We start from the raw sequence: 22,725 nt of genomic DNA on the forward strand, positions 1-22,725 counted from the left end.
GTATATGCAACAATTACTTGTGATTGGAACAATCTGTGTGAAACAATTGGTTTGCGGCTGCCAATAATTGGCAGATAACCACCCCTGTTTAGGAATGCAAATGCAGAGACTAACAGATAAACTAATACAAAACATTATAAGAATCATATTAAGGACTGAATACAAAAAAATGGAACCCAATTTTTAGAAAAAGCTAGGAAAAATTTGAAAAAATGTCTATCGGAGTCACCAGTAGCAAAAACCTAGGATTCACTTTATTCATAAAAATGTGACCCATCCCATTCATGGTTGAGCCCTACAGGTTTCCGTGTACCCAGACGGAAGATCCAGAAAACCTCCTTTTTACACAGAAGTCTGAACTTATCACCACCTCTCCTGGGGACTATTACATGTTGTTTGATAGAGGCATCCCCTCCCTGTAATTCTAAGCACATACAAACAATAGACATAGGATGAAGTGACGTGAGATGGCTGTATAACACATCCATCACCTCTAGGCCCCATTCACATCTGGTGGTTTGGGAGCCGTTCTGCCTGCATTTCTAAATTGTACTGCAATAGTGGCAAAACACACCACGTGTGTTTGAGCGCTAATTGCTTGTGATGGTACCTAACGGCACGTGGTGCAGTTTTTCCATAATTTTCGCATTGCGCAAAGCTTGTCGCCCAAAAGAAGCTCCTGCTCTTTTTTTGGATGACAAGTTTCCCCTTGCGATCTAATGTGCGACAATTGCAGCAAAACTGCACTGCATTTTGAGGTGCCATTAAAAATCAATGGGACCCAAAAGTGCATGTTGAAAGGATTGTAGGAACCCAAGTTACCACCATAATAAATTGTAGCTGTTGCTGAATATAAATTTCATCTACATAGCTAGCTGGATTTCATGTGTATTTGATGTCTTGTTCCTGTTTTCCAGGTTTGATTCCACTCCATGGATGGAATCACAAGCTTAGCCACCTTTATCTCCATAGCAACCACCTTAATAGCATGGACCATGTACTACAGAGTATGGTGGGGTTACAGTCTTTGGCTCACCTTTCATTGCAGCAGGATGGCAAAGGCAACCCTGTTTGTTTTGTAGCAGGTAACCAGTGCAATCATTTTTTTCTTTTGTAAACTACATTATTATAATAAAAACATGTTACACTGTTACAGACAAAGGGATTAGTGGTTGAAGGTAGATGTTGAGCGACTTGAGATGGCCACAGCAACATGTACGTTTCTTGTTTTATTAAATGGATTCTTAAATGGTTTAAATTATTAAATGGGTGTGCCGTCTCTTTAAATGTAATTATAAAACAATATTGCTATGTGCAATCATCCAGCAATATAAATCAAATGTTAAATGAAATTGGTGCATGTTGTGTAACAGAATTATCATGCAATAAAGATTAGATATAAAAAAATTATAATTAATTTTGTGATCAAAATGTATCAATTCATATCTCCAAACTCAATAGAATCAAATTCCATACGGCATATGCGGGTGACTAAAAATGCAATTTGTGCAATAACCAAATAAATATACTGAATAATTTAAAAAGTCCAAAAATTCATAAAATGTCCCAAGACTGGTGCAGTGAAAGATCCAACCACATAAAATATCTCTCAAAAGTGCTCCACCACCTTCAAGTGTACAAACTACTTACCGGAAAGATCCGACCTCCTAAACTATAAGAGGTAGATCTAGCGCAGATGTAATAAACCCAGGTTCAGCAGTGGCAGCCTGGGATGTATCGTCAGCAGCCTGTACCAATAGATGGCTCCAGCATCTCGCCTAGGACCCTGGCAGCTCTCCACCTCAATCTCGGTGTATTGTCACTCAGAGAGAACAGGCCTAAACTCCATGGCCCAGTATCAAAAAAAATAAAGTCCAAGTTTTACTATGTAAATCTACTCACAAGGATAGAAATCAATCATTGTGCTACATCAAAAAATGGCAATCGCACCGCTGCTTGACTCTGGTGTGTACAATGAAGTCATATGTAAGCTCTACCCAAGGCGCTTCATGTCAGAACACTCCTTTAGGGGGACTGCTTTTTTCCCCATGGTTCCCTGACCAAGGTAGATATAAATTAAGGGTGTGCACCTGCGCCTATGGGTAACCTTGAATAATTAAATATATGCACCATAAATTATTAAATAAATAGAAAAATAAAATTAGAATAAATGAATATATAAATAAATCACTAAAGTGCAGCTGCAATAAACTCCTCCTGTCAAGGACAGGCAAAAGTGAAATTTAGAAAAAAAGGAATATTGAAAAAAAAATACCCCACGCTTAATGCGCTTGCAACAAATGTGTATCAAAATTATATATATATAATATATTGCACACTTAAATTATGCAAAAACTCATATGTGCCATAGACAATATTACAACATGTGTAACTCAATCCCGCTGTAAAGAAAGAATGTTATACGCCAAATCCTGTAAAAAGGAAATTAATAGTGTCCACAATGTATCAGTCTATGTTAAGCTTAACGGAATCCATATCCAGGAGTGACGTGAGGATCAGCAGTACAGCTCTCTGTTCTGGGAAGAGAAATCCTACTGTCCATAAGCTTGAATGATCTCCCTGCCGTAAGGTAAGAGGGGATCCAACCTTTCTGGTGAGCCTTCTGACATACCTTCCCTGAGCACTGTGGAGACCCCTATAAGAATCCCTATCACCAACTTATCACCTTGCCTGGAATTTTGATTATTTTGGAACCCTGGATTTACACCCCTATATGGTGTAACATTACACCCAACATAGACTGATACATCGTGGACACTATTAATTTCCTTTACAGGATATGGTGTATAACATTCTTTCTTTACAGCGGGATTGAGTTACACATGTTGTAATATTGTCTATGGCACATATGAGTTTTTTCATAATTTAAGCGTGCAATATATATTATTTTTATATATATATTATATATATATTTTTGATACACATTTGTTGCAAGCGCATTAAGCGCGGGTATTTTTTTCAATATTCCTTTTTTCTAAAAAGGTAGATATAGATGAGACCCCATTTAACACTTTGATCGTTTTATAAGCTGGCTGGAGCCCTGTGTTTTATAAAGTCTATTTGGAAGACAAAGACCAATCAACATAATATGCTCTTTGGTTCATTTCACTTTAGCCTATTTTTTTAAGACTGCAAGGATTACTTCAGCATCTGAGCTCATTGCAAACTATACTTTTAATTTCAATGGTGTTTGCAGCTGCCTCATAGACATTCATTTGTTGCCCGATCTGGCTGAAAACAGGCAAAAACACTCATCTTTTGTCCACGGGCACCTTCATGTAGGGAAATTCTAGTTGTTTAGCCTCATCAGCCATGAGCAAAAATAAAATGTTAGAGGAGATGCTGAAAACTGTAAATGTTCCTTTAAATTCCTAATTTTTGGAAAATCTATCATTCTATTTCTGCTACTATTTTTCTGCTTGTAAATTCATCAGATTTTTGCACTGTTGTCACCATGTGTAATTTAGAGATTATCCTAAATTGCCTAAACTCTCATTGCAAAAACTTTTTGTCTTTAGGATACCGAAATGTGGTTCTTGGAAACCTGCCACAGTTAAAAGCTCTGGATGGTGTTAGTAGATCAGGCGAGCCTGTTTTTGGGTTTGATGTGGAGTCTTTAGATGTCCCCAATCTTGACTTCCTGGAATATTTGATCACCTGTGATGATGATCCTGGCAGCAAAGAATTAAAGGTACCACTTTCCCTTTTTTGATTCTCTACTGGAGATTAGAAAATGTTAGTAAGCATCAAAATAGTGGTTCAGAGCAATGCCCTAGTCCTTCTTCTTTTTTTTTTTTTTTCTGACTCTCAGATATGGGGCTTGCACTCTTTGTTTTTTTAGTTACCTTTTTTTTTTTTTTTTTTTTTTTTCAGGATTTTTTAACTTTCACCTTGGTCCTGTGAATAACACAATTCCTAACCTGTGGCTATACTCACTTACCCCACTGTATCTTGAGGGAGAGCGAGAGCCATGGTTGTCGTCCAGACTGGACTTCAAAAAGGTCTTGTGTTCTACATTACTAGAGGGTGAGGAGATAAATAGTTTACAAAAGGAAGATAACGTTGCTTGCACTTTCGGTTCAGCTAACAGGAAGTGACAAGGGCACTGTTTTTTATTACAATATTTAAGTGCTTGTTTAAAAAATGTTTTTAAACTAAAAAAAGAAAATCACTGCCACATCGAAGGACTGGTAAGCTACAACACTTATCTGTATTCATAATGCCTATTAAATAAAATACTCTTACAGTCCTTGGTTTGGCATTTGTGTGTACAGGGCCTTTAGTATTGCTACTCCTTTTTTTTTTTTATTATTTAGGCCAAAGATAGGCTTTTAATGCCTTTGACACAGAGCACTATTTAAAGGCAATATATCTTTTTTTGTAAGTTCAGGGATAAAAATACAATTGCTAAATGTTTTATCCACTCCACATTTATTTTATAACTAGAGCTCAACAAGTGGTCCTGTCCTAACACCTCGAATCGATCAGGTTTTATCGCAGTATCTGAAGAGGCCTGTTGGCCTGAGTTCAGGGCACTTGAGTAGATGTATAGATGCTACGACTTCATCAGACCAAGAGTCCACCAAACATCACAATTCCACCAGCAACCTGCGTGAAATGAGGATTAAGAAGTTGGAGGAGCAGATATCGGAACTTCTGAAGGTTTGTCTTACCTTGGTTGTGGCTCATTTTGTGATGTACTTAAAGCTGAACTCTAGGATTTCTGGTACTTTGTAAAATGTGCTGGCATGCCACCTTGTGGACTTCTTTATTATTTACAGTTGACAGTTTTACGAAGCTCTGGCAGTACAATTTTAACAACACTCCCAGAGCTCTGACTGGAGATATGCTACTTTCTCATACCGCAACAGCTCTACCCGACCCAACTCTCCCCTGTCCATTCACAGAAGGCTTTGTATTTTGTAAATTAAGTCCCATAATACAGAGCACTCTTTGATTGGGCAAGAGGGGTAATGGGGCTGACACAGCAGCTGTGTGTGACGCTACAGAACCTGAGACCAGAATGTCCAATGTTGGAATACTGGGAGTATAGCAATAACGATGCTCCCAGGGCTCAGTAAAAATGTCAATTGTAAATTAAAGAGGTAAGTCCAGAAGCTGGCATGCCCCTCATGGGACATATTCCAGCATATTTTAGAAAGTGGCTGAATTCTTGGAGTTCAGCTTTAAAGTGGCATCTTTTAATGTAATATTTCTTTACAGGCTCCACAACCCAAGCCAGAAACTCCTGTGAAACCCAAAAGAGACACTGACCCCACAACTGAGAGTGACTTTGAAAGTGAGAAGGAAAATGTAAAGACATCTGTAATTAAAAGAAGCAAAATTCCTGCTTCTAGGAATAGACAGTCACAGAAACAAAACGGTCATCAGCAATCAAAGACCCGAACTTCAACTAGGTATCCCTGTGGCTAATCTCTCATTCTTCTTGTTTACGTGTTCCTTTTTAGGTCCACGTGAAAATGCCAATTTCTGTGAGAACATCTATTAATCTTGCAGAAAAGGAACTCGTAATGTACAAGTGTATATGCTCCTAGTTCTCAGGCCCAATGCCAAATTGAAAAATTATTATCAAAATGTTTTTGTCAATGTAACGGATACATACTGATACTGTTAAACTTGGTCTGGGCATCCAAGCTTCAAAACATTCAGGTCACAAAAGGGTTAAGGAAATGGTACTAGTAACCAATTAATCAAATCTAATATTTATCAAGTATAGTAGAATAAAACATGATTTAAAGGGTAGCAGATAGAGATGCACCGTAATTTCAGTGGGCGAAAATGGTGTCAGCTTTTTGCTGATAGAGAAAAAGGTGCTGATAATGGCACCATAAAAGCATGCGATTTTGACGTGCCTTTACCACATTTTTACTGTGCTTATGGTGTGTTTTTCATAGGTCATGTGACTCAAAAACTGCAATGTAACACAGGTGTGTTATTGATGTGGTCTTGCTTTATTTTCAATGCATTTTAATGGGGAGGTGCATTTTTGGTGTGGTTTTGTTAACTGACCAAAAATACAGCAAGCAAGATTTTTAACATCAAAACGGAAGTGCAGCGGACTAGTGTGAAGACTGTCTTTTGTCTGAGGATCTACAAGCGTCACACTTATGGATTTCCTGGCTAATAGGGGATGGAGTACCTCAAATAGCACACTTGCGCTGTTGTTGAGCTGAAAGGGGACGCTGTGCGCGGCTTGTTGGGACTGGTGTGGCATCATTTTTAATGTTTATTTGTAATTTTTCAATAAATGCCATTTCTACTTAAGAGACACTCTCCAGTCTTCCATCCATAGAGGATAGTATTTTATAGACACCAGTGAGCGCCACCCTTCTTTTCCAGTATTACCTTAAAGATTAGCTACCTCAAGAACCTTTAAGGACTCTTTCACAGCCAAGGGCAAAGTAAATCAGCGGCCTAGCCGTGACTAGCTCAACATAGCGTTAGCCAGCATTAAACCAGCGTTAATCAGCAATTTTTGGGATTTTCCCTGCCTATTGTGCATAGTTCAGTTGGAGTATCCCACTCATTCCTTCTATCCAAGTTCCTAATAAAACATAGAAGCCAAAGAAACTGGACTGATTCTTGGCTGAGGCAAAAACACTTGGAAATATGTCAGAATGTTCTGCTGTTGCTAATGGCAACCCAGGGGAACCCACACTCAGCAGCTCCAATGGGAGTAGTCCTATATATTGAAAAAAAAAAATATATATATATATATTATTTATTTTTTAATTTAAAATTTTGGCCAAGTGCTTACTGAGTTTTCGGTTTCGGCACCAAAATGTTCATTCGGTGCACCTCTAGTAGCAGATGTGGTTCTCTTACTGTGTAGCAGCTTCTTTCATGCTTTTAAGACTGTGATTTTCCACCTTTAGTGAGACCTGGGTCCAGTGTTTTTTTTTTTTTCCATGCCCTAACATTAAAGGAGAAGTGTGGGAATACAAAAAATATACATATATATATCTCTTGCGTCCTCTGACAGACGCAGCCACTTCATAGTTTCCTCACAAATGGGTAATGCGCCACCTAGACTGGGCAGTGAAACTATTTAGAAAAACTTTTCACTAGACACACCCTCAGACATTACCCCAGACACATCCAGCTTACTAACCAGTTTCTTGCTGCCTAGTGTTAGGAGTAGGACCTAGGTTTCCCTGCTGGGTCTAAGTTTTTTATTTTCTTTGAGAAATGTTTGTTTATTTTCTTTACTCACTATTGCTAGCTAGTCAGGGGGATCCTCCTGGTGAACTACAAGCGACAGCCGGGCTTCAGTTTGGCACTCGATAATCTAGATCCTTATGGTCTCCCAGCCTGGCCAACGAGCGTGCGCAGGTTGTGGTCTGCCCAGGCCTCGCCACAACGGTGCCCCGATGGATGGGGATGAGCCTGCGAACAGAGTTTTTCATTGGGACGCATCACCCTGGAATGCCCTGGTTGCAGCATACCCTTCTTGGCTGGCAGCACCCCCCACTCAGTGTGGGAGACGAGCTGCCTCGGAGCGGAGCACGCAGTCCATGGTATGGTGAGTGCTAATGCCCCCCTGTGTCCCTGGGACAATCATCGGTGGAGGGGATCTGGGCCCACTCCTGTGGATGTCAGTGCTGCAGTCTCTGTAAGATCCCGTTGGCCTGTCAGGACAGGTCCTGCTCCTCATGGGGGCGCTATAGCAGCGTTTCACGCCTGGGGGGGTGAATGTCTACCACCTTGTCCTTGGGGGGGGGGGTCCCTGTGGTGTATTCCCGCAGTGGCCTTGTTCCCTGGGCTCCTGATTGCTGGTTGGCGCCGTGCTCGGCGGCAATTTTGGGTATGGGCGGCCAGGCTGCATCAAGGTAAGGGCAACAGCCATTTTCTGCCTTGCTGTGTGTTTTTGGCGCCGTTTTCGGACGCCATCTTGGATGTGGGCAGGCCGCACTGTATGGGCGGCGGCCATTTTCTCTGTCTTTCTATGCTTTATTATGGCACCATGTTTTTGTGGCTCAGGGGGAGTTCGGCCTTTAGTGATATTAGGTCACTTCCTTTCAGGAGTTTCACTTTCTGCAGACAACGTGGAGAGAGGCTGCTCATCCTATTTCTGGCACAGTAAGGGGGTTTTTAGTCCTTTTGGGCATTTTTCAGACACGTTTAGCTATTATCAGTTTTGCTGCAAGCTAAAGGGGGACTCCAGCGGTAGCGCGGTTTGGCGGTGTGGACCGCTCTCGCGGATTTGAAGGGCCAGGCTGTTGCAGGCCAGGTGTTGAGAAACAGAGGTCTCTCTGATGCTGTGATTCCTACCTTGTTGAGGGCTCGAAAGGCTACCTCCAGGAAGATTTACCATCGTACCTGGAAGGTGTATATTGCCTGATGTGAGTCGCAACGGTTGCATCCTCGTTCCTTTTCGATGGCAAGGGTCTTGGCTTTCTTGCAGAAAGGTGTGGAGCAACGTTTGGCTTTGGGCACGCTCAAAGGTCAGGTGTCGGCCTTGGCCATTTACTTCCAGCGTCCCTTGGCGACTAATTCCTTGATTCGCACTTTTGTTCAAGGAGTGCGTCATCTGGCTCCCTCAGGGATATCCCCCCCTTGCCTCCGTGGGATCTGAATTTGGTTTTGTCTGCTTTGCAACGACCTCCCTTTGAGAATATTCTCTCTGCCTGTGTTGTCCCAGAAGGTCGCCTTTCTGGTGGCTATCGCCTCTGCTCGCAGGGTGTCTGAGTTGGCGGTGCTGTCTTGCTGTTCGCCTTATCTGGTCGTTCATAGGGATAAGGTTGTTCTGTGACACAAATCTTTTCTCCCTAAGGTGGTGTCTGCTCTCCACCTCAATGAAGATATTGTGTTGCAAGGAATTTGCTCTGCATTCACTGGATGTGGTCTGGGCGATCAGGGTTTACCTGTCGGCCACAGAATCTTTTCGGACGTCTGATTCCCTGTTTGTCCTTCCCAAAGGAACCTCGTAAGGGTTCCGCTGTGTCCGCTGCAACCATTTCCAAATGCATCAGACGGTTGTTCGGGCCTATTCTTTAAAGGGTCAGGTTCCTCCTTTCCCTGTGAAGGCACATTCTACTAGAGCCATGAGTCCCATTTGGGCTTTTCGCCATCAGGCTTCTGTGGTTCAGGTGTGTAAGGCGGTGACCTGGTCGTCCGTACACACTTTAACAAAATTCTACAAGATGACTTAATAGCATCCTCTGATGCTTCCTTTGGCCGCAAGGTTTTTCTGGCTGCTGTTTGCTGAAGAGACTTGGTTTTCTCTTCCTGGGGTGAATTTTCATTTTTGAGGTTAGCTCCTGTTGGTTGAGCTTATGCTGCCCTGTTGGCTATGTTTTTTTTCTGGCCTTGATGGATCGTTACCGTTTAGTTGGTTGCATTTCTTCCCACCCCTCATGCCTACACTGCTTTGGGACATCCCATTTGTGAGGAAACTATGAAGTGGCTGCATCTGTCAGAGGACGTAAGAGAAAATAGAATTTTTGTAAGAACTTACCATAAAATTATTTTCTCTGAGTCCTCTGACAGATGCAGCCCCCGCCCCTCTATTGGGGTCGGTTGTCTTTTTTTCCTTTACTGCTTGCTACGAAACTGATTCATAAGCTGGATGTGACAGCCCCTAATGGTGTGTCTAGTGAAAAGTTTTTCTAAATAGTTTCACTGCCTAGTCTACTCCTGTAGGTGGCGCATTACCCATTTGTGAGGAAACTATGAAGTGGCTGCATCTGTCAAAGGACTCAGAGAAAATTATTTTATGGTAAGTTCTTACAAAAATTCTAATTTGCTTCCCTACTGCAACATCGTTATGATGCTGCAGCTGTCCTCCGTTGGCTGTAAGCCAGAGAACTACTGACCGCTCAGTTCTCGGTCGGCTCTGACCTGAGATTGCTGACGGTCACCGATCTCTTCTCTGCTTTTCCATTGCTCACTACCGCACTGGGATGGGTCATAAGCAGCTGCCTCAGGCTCTTGGCAGCACACTGAGAAGCTGCGGCATCTGGGTGAATTACAACCTCATTGTCAGGATGCTTCCAAAGCCTGGAGTGGCTGTGACGTCAGCTGACAGTGGGCTTTACCAAAAAAAAAAAGGAAAAATGGTCCCCTTGCAGGTCATTGCTCTAATGTACTATAATGTTCCACATACTAGCACATTGCGACAGACTTCCCTTTCAAACAGAGCCCTCCAGTGGGCTACTTTCACTGCTCCTGGCCCTTGTGTCTTCACACGGTCTTCTTTTCGGGTTTGCTGTCCAGCCGTTTGGTTCTGCCACGACAGCGTCACTCCCGTACATGCAAGTCACCATCTTGGCACGGCGCTCTCTGCATTCATGGTACAGTCAGTCCTTTGTAAATGCAGTCAGTACTGCGCTAGATATGCCATCAGCTGGAGCCGATGTTCATATCTCCTAAACGGCACAATTTCAGGTAGGCATCTACGGGCAAGATTTGCCTATAGGTAATCACCACTTTTAGGGCAGTTCACACCATGCAATCTGGGTACAGTCCAATTTCAGCCCATTCTTTTGAATAGGCTGAAATTGTGCTGGATCGCAGCAAAAGTATTACATGCACTACCTTTACAAAACACACAGCAACCATGTCGCATAGTACTTCTGTATCATACGATCCAGTGCAGGAAAACACACTGGGTTTGCGACTTGCCTTTGGGGTTTCTTTAGAATTGCATTGACACCTGCTGCAGATTGCAAGTGTGGTGTGAACCTCGGTTTCCTGCACTGTGTTCTGGTGTGAACTGGCCCTAACTGCTAGCAATTTTTGTGTGAGAATATGGTTTTGTTGTATGTATGCTAATACTTATATTTTGTGTGATTTAATAACGGTCGCATTGTAAAATTTGATTATTTATTCAAACTGTTTCAGTAAACGCATAGGAAATCCATTCTGTGGAGGAGCAGTGTTTAGTTATGGGGGCCCTTGCACTGTTTATAAATATTATATGGTATTCAATCACTTAGCTGTGGTTATGTCGAATTAATCACCATTTCCATTCTGTAGAGCTGCAGCCTTCATAGGCTAAAACAAGTTGAGTTATTGTCTGCTGTCCTCTTACATTTTACAGTGTATCTAAGCAGATTGCAACCAGGAAGCAGAGGAGCCCCAGCCCTCACAGGAAAATGCAGAGACCCAGCAGTGGATCATCAGAAAGAGCAAATACAGACAGTACGGAACAGGTCTCGGCACGACTTGTTGGGCCTTTAAGATCTTCACAAAGAAGACTAGAACCATCAGTATCCAATTCAGTGGAGGAATCTACATATAGGGTATGGAGTTATGAGCCATTAAAAGAGAAGTTTAGGTTTAAAAAAATGTTTTAAATTTTATACTCGCTTAGGTGGATGCAGCATCTGTCCCCCATCGCTTCTAAAACCTAAGCAATCAAAGACCACTGATCACTCCATTTTCAGTGTTCATTGAGCAGAGAGCTTGTGACTGTCTGTAGGTCCCTGCTCTGCCTCTCCAGCACTCACTGGAGCGCTGGGCTGTGGTGGGGGTGAGAGGCTTGCTGAGAGGCTGATCCAGCTGCCGGTCCAGGCATCTGGGTGGATCCTGACTGTGTAAAGTCAGGATCTTTCTTGAGCCTGGACCGGCTGAGTGATGTAGGCTATAGCCCCCTGTCTGTTGAAAAGGGGTCATAGGAGTGCAGAATGAACTGCACTCCTGTGTGACCTACAGGAGAAGTATACCTTTGGCAATACTTCTTTAAAGCTGACCTGTATTCAAAAGTGAAAAAAATGCTATTCCTCCTCTCCTCCACCCCTGCCCTTAACATATAGATATTTTTTACTGGGAGCGGGTGCTTTTTGACAGCTATCTGCTCCCACTTCCTCAGTTCTCACCCATAAATTGCATCAAGGCATGCCCTCTTCATAACCCCCCCCCCCCCCCACACACACACACCTGCAGCCTCCTGGGACATGTCACACAACCCTAGGAGGCTGCAGAGCCTGTTGCAATCACACACATGAACAGTGGGAAGCTGGCTGGGATTTCTCAGGAAGTCACAGTTGGCTCCCATATCCAAGACTGGGGTGCGGGTGATTCGTAGCAGTAAGAACTGGTTGCGGGAGGACAGTGCTGGACTCCAGGTACCACCAATTACCTGATTTTTAGAGGCAAATATTTCTTTATTGTTAATACAGATTGTAATGCAGCCTATTTTTGTGTCTACTTTTAGAGTCAAAAAGAGTCAAGAGACTCTGTAAGAAACTGGGATATAACAGTATCCAGTGGAAATATACAATAAAACGCAAAATCTGCAGTGTAGTTGAGCATCATGGGAAATGTAGTTCCAAAACATCTGGGGTGCCAAGGTTCGCAATCACTGGTATAAGCTGTCGGGCCGCAGATTAAAAGAATCCTAGTTATCTCTGCTTTTTTTTTTTTTCTTTTTAAATGCTTTATTTGTTTTTTTTAAGCTGACAGGGAACAAAGTATCCATAGCAAGATAAACATATAGAGGCTATCCCTGAATAAAGCAGGCAGGCAAACGCTGAATAGGGTACAGAAATATTTGTTACAATACAGATTTGAAGGGGTGTATCAGCACAATAATGAGGCGGTACATAATGAAGGGTGAAGAGATATCTCTCCATTTCCTTCGGCTTCACCCCGCTTCAGGTCTGAAAACAGGAGATGGGGTAGGCAGGCCGTAACTCATATAAGCTTATGAAGTATCTTCTGGTTCAAATAGCATGTGAAAAAATGTAGCAGACAATAGAATGAACGTAGTTTGGAGACTATGGATGGAACATATATGGAATGAAACACATGTGCGTTAGCACCAATATTGTGGCTTTACAATACAAGTTGGGGATCGGGTGTGAGAAAGAAGTAACAGGGGGTAGGGTGGGTAATTTTGACTCCTATGAATCATATGGCATCAAAAAAGAGGAGGGGGGGGTAGGGGAGACCAGGGGTGAGCACATAATTGAGAGTCATTGCAGTAGGTGGGGGTGGGCACTCGTTGGTGTTAGATACTGGATAAAAAAAGCGTTGAGTAGGAGTGCCATTGGGTTGGGTTTTTTGCAGATCATATTATACCTTCTGGTGAAAAAAATCTGCTGTTGTGAGGGGGGCTCTATTGGTTGCAGAAGGGAAGGAGACCTGTGTGGTCTGTAGCTGGTAGTGCTGTAGGGATGAAGGTTGCACATTTGCTTTGGAATCGGGGTGGCAGTCCTCGTTTGGTTAAGGTTGCATCAAGCTTTTGCTTGTTCAAGAGGGATGTGAGTGCAATCTTAACGTCTTGAATTGTTGGGGGCTGGACCATTTTTTGAGTATGGCACGGTCTGGCTGACGTGAAGCTTTATTGGGTTGAGGTGTTGATCATTGGATAGTCATACGAATGGAGAAGGAGAAGTCAAGTTGTGGAGCAAATCTGTGGAGCTATGAAGGCCTTTCCTGACTGCATAGAGGACATTGATACTTGGATGATTGTTGTGTTGAGGTCAGAAAAGGAATATAGGAACGATTCATTATTTTAAATTGGTGTTCGTGACAGAATTTGTTTGTGACAAAGAAATATGTAGAGAGAAATCCAGTTAGAATTCGGCTCACTGCTTTGGGGGTAGCATTCCATGATGCGACAGAAGTTGCTTGTAGGGGTTTCATGGGACGTGTGTTCAGAGGTTTATATATGTCCGATATCTTGAATCGTCATTGTTCCAAGAGGGTGTCCAGAAAGGAACGTCGGAAGCATTGAGGTTTGTTTGGGCATAAGCTGGCAACATGTTGGACAGCTTGATGAACGTGCAGGAAGTGGTGTTTTGGTAAGTTGAAGAGGGTCAGATTTTGGGAAATCGGTCTGGCGTTGCCTGTGTCCGAGTCAGAGTTGAGCAAAATGCAATAATTTAGGGTGGGTCCTGGTTTTTAAGCCTGGATGAGACTTGGTAGGCTGGAATGACGAATTATCGTGGATTGGAAGGTGTTGAGATACCCAAGGGGAAAGGTTTCATTTTCGTCTGACCTACCAGGTGGGCAATCAGCGTGTCACGATAAAGCAGGTTTTTATGGAGATGAGGGGGGCAGAGCGGAGTTTGCATTGAGGAAGAGTCTGTAGGCTGTCTGGAGTAGCCATTTGGGTTTCTATGTCAAAGTTGGAGTATCTGTAAGTTTGTGAGATCCAGTCTAGACATATTCTTAAAAGGCAAGAAAAATTATACACACTATTATATGGGAGGTTGGCTCTCCCCTCGCTCATCGGGAGGAAAGGTTTGCTCAGTGAGATGCAGGGGCGTCATCTCTGCCATAGAAAATTGGATAAGGCTTTATGTATTCTTTGGACATCTTTGTGTCGTAGTTGACTATTTTAAACAAAGGACACCTCCCAAAGAGTGAGATGGGGAGGTCCATCCACATCTCCAATTCATCAATGAATCTAGAGATTTCAGAGGTGAAATTGAGATTATAGAGGGAAGTGGGAGTTTTACGGATTTGTTTTTATTTTTATCCCTAAGTAGGTGATATGACTTTTTGCTACCGAAAAAATAGAGAAAGCAGCCCATGAAGGGGGTCCTGGAGTGGAAGAGAGGAAGAATCTCGCTTTTGGCAAAGTTGTTTCGAAGGCCTGAGTATCCTCTGAACCTTGTGAAAATGTCCTGTATGAGGGGCATGTCCGATGCGGGTTGGAGCAAAAAAGATGAGTATGTCATCAGCAGACAGAGCTAGACAGAGTTCCTGATAGCCAATATGTACACCGTGTAGGGAGGGGTGGGAGAGAAGAAAACGTTAGAGAGGTTCGTGGGCTGGATTGAAGAGAAGTGGGGAGAGGGAACACCCTTGCCTGGTTTCTTTGTAAAGTTTGAAAGATTTTGAGTTGAGGCTGGCTGCTACTATGTATGCTGTAGGAGCAGCATACATAGTAGTAATTAGGTGAAGTAAGGGTCCGGAGAATCCAAAATAGAAGACTAACAACAACCAGGGAAAGCCCACGTTGTCGAAGGCTTTCTCTGCATCGAGATATTATGGCTATATCGTCACTGGGGGTTGTCTTGGCATGCTCGAGAACCGTGAGAACTTTTAGAATATTGGAACATTCAGAACAGCTTTGAGTGAAGCCTGCCTGTGCTGGATGAATTAGGTTGGCATGATTTTGGCCAGTCTATTTGGGATTATCTTGGTGAGGATTTTAGAGTCCAGGTTGAAGAGGGAGATTGGTCTATAGGAGATAGGTTCTGATGGGTCTTTTCCCTTTTTGGCTATCAGATTTATGTGGGCCTGGTAACCTGATGGGAGGTAGTTCCCACCCTGAAGAAGTTCTTGGTAGACCCTCGCCAGAGTTGGGCCCACAGTGTGTGCCGCTAGCTTGTAGAACTCGGGGGTATAACCGTCTGGGCCCGGGGCTTTCCCATTTGCTCGGTGAACGGAGAATTGAGTTAGGAGAGGAGAGGGGGGTCGATTTGAGGGAGGGGAACTTCCTTTAGGAATTCCTGGGCAGCTTTTTGATCAATAGGGTCTGGGCTGTATAGAGTGGTATAGTATTGTTTGAGAATGGAACTAATGTCGTCAGGGAGGTGTGAGTGTTACCTTGGGTGTCATGAAGTGATGTTATGCGAGTAGGGACATGTACGCCCTTGCACAGCCTCGCTAGAAGTTTCCCAGACTTGTTGCCAGTTATCTCTGCTTTTGTGATGGAACTGAGCCTGGGAGCATGGAAAGCAATGCAATCTCTGGGGACAAAGTTAAAGACTCCTCATAGACTCTATTGTAAATGGGGAAAAAAGTCCAAAAGGACTTAATCCTGGGGCAGTCCCACCAGATATGTAGATAAATGCCTTTCTCAGTCACATATCCAACAACCACTAGGTGTGGAAGGGAATATCTGATCCCAAGAGGAGGGAAAGGATCCTGAAATTATTTTCTTTGGCATAACAAGAGATTGTAGATTTATGAGTAAATGGCAAAGAACTCTGCCATTCTGTGGCAAAGATGTCTACCCAATTTCGTGGACCACCTCCTGATACAAGTCTGGAGAACTTTATGTAGCAAGGAGTGGAGAAGCTATTATATTTTAGAAAGTAGATGTCTAGGCATCTCATGAAGAGAGCACAGCTGTTTCGAACTCCATCAATGAACAGTGTGTATGTTTAGAGGCAAAAAGACGACAGATGAAAGCGTTGTAAGTCAGTACCTTTGACCCACTCCAAAGATGGGGACGCCCATGCGAGAATGAATAAATGTTTGTGCTACAGGCCAGTCAGAGCGGTGGAATGATCCCATTGAAGGAGTGCCCACATCCTGAGGAAATGCTGGATTGTCAAAGAGGTTAGTGGGGACGGGTCTGATGACATAGGAGTAAGGAGCCCCTGCTTATACCATTTATGGAGTAAATCTATCGTCCGAGGTCAGGAGGAATGAAGTAAGTGGAGACTATGTTTAACCACAGCCTGCCGTATAGCAAAATGACAGCTGGCGGGATCCCCCCTCATTCTGGGACGATGTCATATGACGTCGACACAGTGTCTCGCGCCCAGTGATCCTGGGAAAGAGCCGATGACACGGCTCTTTAGCTGTGATTGAACACAGCTGATCACATGGGTAATCACATGTTAACACAGAAGTGCAGTTTATCGGCTCTCCTCATCTCACACTGACCGAGTATTAGGAGAGGAAAGTGGATCAGTGGCATCTCCTTGCAGGGGAGACTGCACAGATAATTAGGGCACTGATCATCAGTGCCCTGATGATCAGTGCAGCCCAGCAGTGCCCATCAGTGATGCCAGTCAGTGCTGGCTTTCAATGCCTATCAGTGCTGCCCATCAATGCCACCTATCAGTGCAGCATATTAGTGAGAGCTGCTGTGTGATATAATTCAGTCAGGGAGACCAACGCCGCCTTGCTGTCCTGCATTGTTATTGTATACCCAGCTTTATCATGCCTTTAGAGAATCTGTTGAGGCGACCTGGGAATTCTTTTATAACCTTCTCAGACCCAACGAATGGATCATTGAATGCAGGATTTAAAATTGCCACCACCCTTCCATTCCTGAGAACCCCTTGTGTTTGTGCATGTGGGGACAATGTTAGGTAGCTGAATGACCAGCTGTGAATGTATGGCTGACTTCTAGGCCCCTTCAGCTGAGATCAAATGTCAAAATAGCAATCATGTTGTCTCTTTACTATATGCCACTAAGGTCTGGAGCTTACAAGCAGGGAAGAAGTCACAGGAGTTCTGTGAGTCTTAAATTACAGTTCTTGTAGAATAATCATTTCTAGGTACTTGTAAGGTACTAGAGCCTGTATATGTGTTTTTTATGAGGCAGTGCTTTGAAGCTTTTCGGAATTAAATTGGATTTTGTCGTGTTTGCTTTGCAGGCACTTGTTCAAGAATTGGATCAGGAAAGAGAACGACGATGGAAAGCTGAACAGCTTGTTGTAAAGCTAACAGAAAATATCAAAGAGTTGCAAAGTCAGGCTAAGGAGGAGAAAGACCTAAACAGCATGGCTGTATATGCCACGGATCGGTGAGCAAAGCTGCATTATTCTACATAATTGGACCCTCAGCTTATTGGGATGCATAATCCTAAAAGATCAGAACTTTAGTGCCATTCTTTATTTTTGTTTATTTGCCACATTTATACACTTTTTTTCTGTGTTATGTAAATCATAGGATTTGGTTTTTACACTGGCATTTATTAAAGTGAAGTTCCACCCAAAATTGACACTTCCACTTTTGTTTTTTGGGATGGGGGGTTAGAGGGTACCTAATTTTGAGAGGTACCCACTCCCACATCCTCTTGAGCCACCTAGGAAGTTCTCCTCTCCCTTTTCCTTCTGCATTCTTCTGGGGCATGTCGCAGGTTCCAGAAGAATGCCCGGCTGTGAAGCCGTAAGCTGCCACAGTCGGGTGTCCACACTAGTGATGCCAGGGAGAGCTGAGGGAGAGAACCGGGGGTTTCAGGCTGCCGTATTGCTGGATCATGGAACAGGAGAGTATTAAAAGTCAGCAGCTACACTTTTTGTAGCTGCTGACTTTTAATAAACACAAAAACAACTGAAGCTCCACTTTAAGAAGTACATAAAGCAAGACAACCATGTCGAAATTGTTTGATGGTGGGATAAGAAATGTGCTGAAAAACATTGTTCTGAAAATTCTAGTTGTGTGGTTGTCATGCTGATCCAATGTGTTCATTTCTTTTGTAGCCACTGACCTCAAACAAGTACAGCTGTGGCAAAAAGTTTTGAGAATGACACAAATATTAATTTTCACAAAGTCTGCTGCTTCAGTGTTTTTATATTCTTTAGTCAGATGTTACTATGGTATACTGAAGTATAATTACAAGCATTTCATAAGTATCAAAGGCTTTTATTGACATTTACATTCGATTTATGCAAAGAGTCAATATTTCCAGTGCTGACCCTTTTTCAAGACCTCTGCAATTCGCCCTGGCATGCTGTCAATCAACTTTTGGGCCTGACTGATGGCAGCCAATTCTTGCATAATCAATACTTGGAGTTTGTCAGAATTTTTAGGTGTGTGTTTTTTTTTTTACTCACCTCTTGAGGATTGACCACAAGTTCTCAGTGGGAAGTGGGATTAAGGTCTGGGGGGTTTCCTGGCCATAAACCCCAAATTTTGATGTTTTGTCCCCCAAGCCACTTGGTTATCACTTTTTGCCTTATGGCAAGGTGCTCCATCATGCTGGAAAAGGCATTGTTCGTCACCAAACTGTTCTTGGATAGTTGGGAGAAGTTTCTCTCGGAGCATGTTTTTGTACCATTCTTTATTCATAACTGTTCTTATGCAAAATTGTGAGTGAACCCACTCCCTTGGCTGAGAAGCAACCCCACACATGAATAGTCTCAGGATGCTTTACTGTTGGCAAGACACAGGACTGATGGTAGCACTTACCTTTTCTTCTCCGAACAAGGTTTTTCTGAATGCCCCAGACAATCGGAAAGAGGATTCATCGAGAAAATGACTTTACCCCAGTCCTCAGCAGTGCAATCCCTGTATCTTTTGCAGAATGTCAGTCTGTCCCTGATATTTTTACTGGAGAGAAGTGGCTCCTTTGCTGTCCTCCTTCACACCAGGCCATCCTCCAAAAGTCTTCTCCTCACTGTGCGTGCCAATGCACTCACACCTGCCTGAGCAAGCGCTCTGGTGGTGCCCCGATCCTGCAGCTGAATCAACTGTAAAAGATGGCCCTGGAGCTTGCTGGACTTTCTTGGACACCCTAAAACATAGTTACATAGTTACATAGTTACATAGTTAGTGAGGCTGAAAAAAGACACAAGTCCATCCAGTTCAACCTATGTGTGTGTGTTTGCTTTTAACCGTACATTGTATACCCCTGTATGTTGTGGTCTTTAAGGTGTCCATCCAATAGTTTTTTGAAACTATCAATGCTCCCCGCTGATACGACTGCTTGCGGAAGAGAATTCCACATCCTTACCGCTCTTACAGTGAAGAACCCCTTACGCACTTTAAGGTTAAACCGCCTTTCCTCTAGTTTTAGTGAGTGGCCACGTGTCTTATTGTATTCCCTTACTCTAAATAGTTTGTTCCTTATGCTCGGGTCGCCAGTACAGTATTTGTACATTGATATCATATCCCCCCTCAAGCGTCTCTTCTCCAGAGAGAATAGGTTCAGTGCTTGTAGTCTTTCCTCATAGCCGATGTCCTCCATTCCCCTAATTATTTTTGTTGCCCTTCTCTGGACTTTCTCCAGTTCCAGCACATCCTTCCTGAGGACCGGTGCCCAGAACTGGACAGCATACTCCAGATGTGGCCGGACCAGAGTCTTGTAGAGTGGAAGAATAATCTCTTTATTTCTGGAGTGAATCCCCTTTTTTATACAACCCAGTATTCTGTTGGCTTTGCTTGCAGCGGCTTGGCATTGCATGCCACTTCCAAGCCTGTTGTCTACCAGTACCCCCAGGTCCCTTTCCATCCTAGACTCACCCAGAGGTTCCCCCCCTAGTGAGTAGCTTGCTTTCTGGTTTCTGGCCCCCAAGTGCATTACTTTACATTTTTCTACATTAAATCTCATCTGCCATGTAGTTGCCCACCCCGTTATTTTGTTCAGGTCTGCTTGCAAGATTTCCACATCCTGCATAGAAGATATTGGCATGCCTAATTTAGTATCATCTGCAAATACTGAGATTGTACTAGATATCCCCTCCTCTAGATCATTTATGAATAAATTAAACAGGATTGGTCCCAGGACAGAACCCTGGGGGACCCCACTTTCCACACCCGCCCAATCCGAGTACTCCCCATTAATCACCACCCTCTGTACTCTCCCCTGGAGCCAGTTCTCTATCCAGGTACTCACCTTATGGTCCATACCTACCTTCCTTAGTTTGTACAGTAAGCGTTTGTGGGGAACGGTGTCAAAGGCCTTTGCAAAGTCCAGATACACCACATCCACAGGCTTACCTTTATCTAAGTGGCAGCTCACTTCATCGTAGAAGGTTAATAGATTGGTTTGGCATGAACGATTTTTCATGAATCCATGCTGATTACTACTTATAATACCGTTTTCATTACTAAAGTCTTGTATGTGGTCCCTTATCATCCTCTCCAAAATTTTGCAGACTACAGATGTTAGGCTGACCGGCCTATAGTTACCCGGGATATATCTCGGCCCCTTCTTAAATATTGGTACCACGTTGGCTTTTTTCCAATCAGCTGGCACCATACCTGTCTGTAAACTATCCTTAAAGATCAAGAATAATGGTCTGGCAATCACCTGGCTGAGCTCATTTAGAATCCTTGGGTGCAAGCCATCCGGTCCCGGGGATTTATTTATGTTAAGTTTCTCTAGTTTAGCTCTAAGTCTATCCTCTGTTAGCCATGGCGGCACTTCCTGAGGTGTATTATTTAGTTCGGCCTTACAAGCGGGGTTCATGTAGCCCCCCGATTCCTTTGTGAAGACTGAAGAAAAGAAATTATTTAACACTTCCGCCTTTTCTCTGTCCTCAGTGGCCATTTTTCCTTTATCATCTTTTATGGGGCCAATGTGTTCTGGCCTTGCTTTCTTACTGTTTATATACTTAAAGAATTTCTTGGGGTTCTTTTTACTCTCCTCCGCTATATGTCTCTCGTGTTCTATTTTAGCCGCCCTGATTTCATCTTTACATTTCTTATTGCACTCTTTGTAATGCTTAAATGCTGCCAATGACCCCTCAGTCTTGTATTTTTTGAAGGCCTTTTCTTTAGCTCTAATATACATTTTTATGTTGGAGTTTAGCCACCCAGGGTTTAGTTTTGCTCTTTTAAATTTATTTCCCAGTGGAATGCACTGGCCCACCCCCTTGTTAAGTATGCTCTTGAAGCACTCCCATTTTTCCTCCGTGTTCTTTGTTCCCAGGGTTCTATCCCATTTGATATTTTCTAGCAGTGAGCGCAGTTTAGGGAAATTGGCTCTTTTGAAATTCAGTGTCCTTATATTACCCTTGTGTTTCCTATTACTGTAATTAATACTGAAACCAATTGACCTATGGTCACTGTTCCCTAAGTTGTCCCGTATTTCTATATCCGTGAGCAGGTCTGTATTGTTGGTAATCAGTAGGTCAAGTACCGCATTGCTTCTTGTCGGTGCATTCACCATCTGACCCATGAAATTGTCCTGCAAAACATTTAGGAACTGCCGAGCCTTGGCTGAATGCGCGGTTCCTTCTGCCCAGTCTATATCTGGATAATTAAAGTCCCCCATTATAATGACATTTCCCATCCTTGCTGCCAATCCTATCTGTAACATGAGGTCTGCCTCACCCTCCTCCCTCTGGTTTGGGGGCCTATAGCATACGCCCAATATTACCTTCCCCACCGTGCCTTTCCTTTGAAGCTCTACCCATAGGGATTCTGCCTCGTCCATAGCTCCATTATTAATATCATCCCTCATATTTACCTGTATACTGTTCTTAATATACAAACATACCCCTCCCCCTTTTTTACCCTCTCTATCTCTGCGATAAAGGGAATACCCCTGAATGGTCGCCATCCAGTCATGAGAGCTGTCAAACCAAGTCTCAGTTATCCCCACAAAATCTAAGTCCTCCTCAAACATCAGCAGCTCCAGCTCTCCCATCTTGTTGGCCAGGCTTCTGGCATTGGTATATAAGCCTCGTAATTTTGATGTTTTTAGGCTGCTCTCTTGATTTTTCCCCGTACCCACCCTGGGTATAGGGGCTCCGAACACCCTACCGCTAATGCCCCCATTTCTGCCCTCTGAAACTTGCTTTCCACTGGCTAATTCTACATCTGTACCCTCCCCCCCATTCCCTAGTTTAAAAGCCCCTCTAACTTTTTGGCCATCCTCTCACCCAGTACGGCTGCACCCACCCCATTTAGGTGCAATCCGTCCCTACCAAAGAGCCGGTGACCGACTGAGAAGACGGCCCAGTTCTCCAGGAACCCGAAACCCTCCTTACTACACCAGCTCCTCAGCCACTCGTTAACTTCCCTAATCTCCCGCTGCCTCTCTGGTGTGGCTCGAGGTACAGGTAGTATTTCGGAAAATACTACCTTGGAGGTCCTAGTCCTCAACTTAGCGCCTAAGTCCCTGAAATCGTTTAGGACTCTCCGTCTTCCTCTGCCTATGTCATTGGTACCCACGTGTACCATGACAGCTGGGTCTTCCCCAGTTCCACCCAATAATCTGTTCACCCGATCCGCGATGTGCCGAACCCGAGCGCCCGGCAAACAACAGACTGTTCGGCGCACACGGTCTATGTCACAGATTACACTGTCTGCCCTTCT

The 22,725-nt window shown here is 43.5% G+C and overlaps 1 protein-coding gene across 1 annotated transcript in view; it reads left to right on the plus strand.

Annotated features, from left to right (window-relative positions):
* Positions 1-22,725, plus strand: part of LRRCC1 (leucine rich repeat and coiled-coil centrosomal protein 1) — a 110,318-nt gene that overhangs the window by 14,208 nt on the left and 73,385 nt on the right. The window contains exons 4-9 of the mRNA XM_082258515.1: positions 918-1,085; positions 3,540-3,712; positions 4,468-4,683; positions 5,245-5,438; positions 11,084-11,285; positions 17,334-17,482. Of these exons, the coding sequence (XP_082114641.1) occupies positions 918-1,085; positions 3,540-3,712; positions 4,468-4,683; positions 5,245-5,438; positions 11,084-11,285; positions 17,334-17,482 (1,102 nt within the window). The remainder of the gene's footprint in view (positions 1-917; positions 1,086-3,539; positions 3,713-4,467; positions 4,684-5,244; positions 5,439-11,083; positions 11,286-17,333; positions 17,483-22,725) is intronic.

This window comes from Pelophylax lessonae (genome assembly GCF_965119305.1).
Source record: "Pelophylax lessonae genome assembly, chromosome: 5".
NCBI lineage: Eukaryota > Metazoa > Chordata > Amphibia > Anura > Ranidae > Pelophylax > Pelophylax lessonae.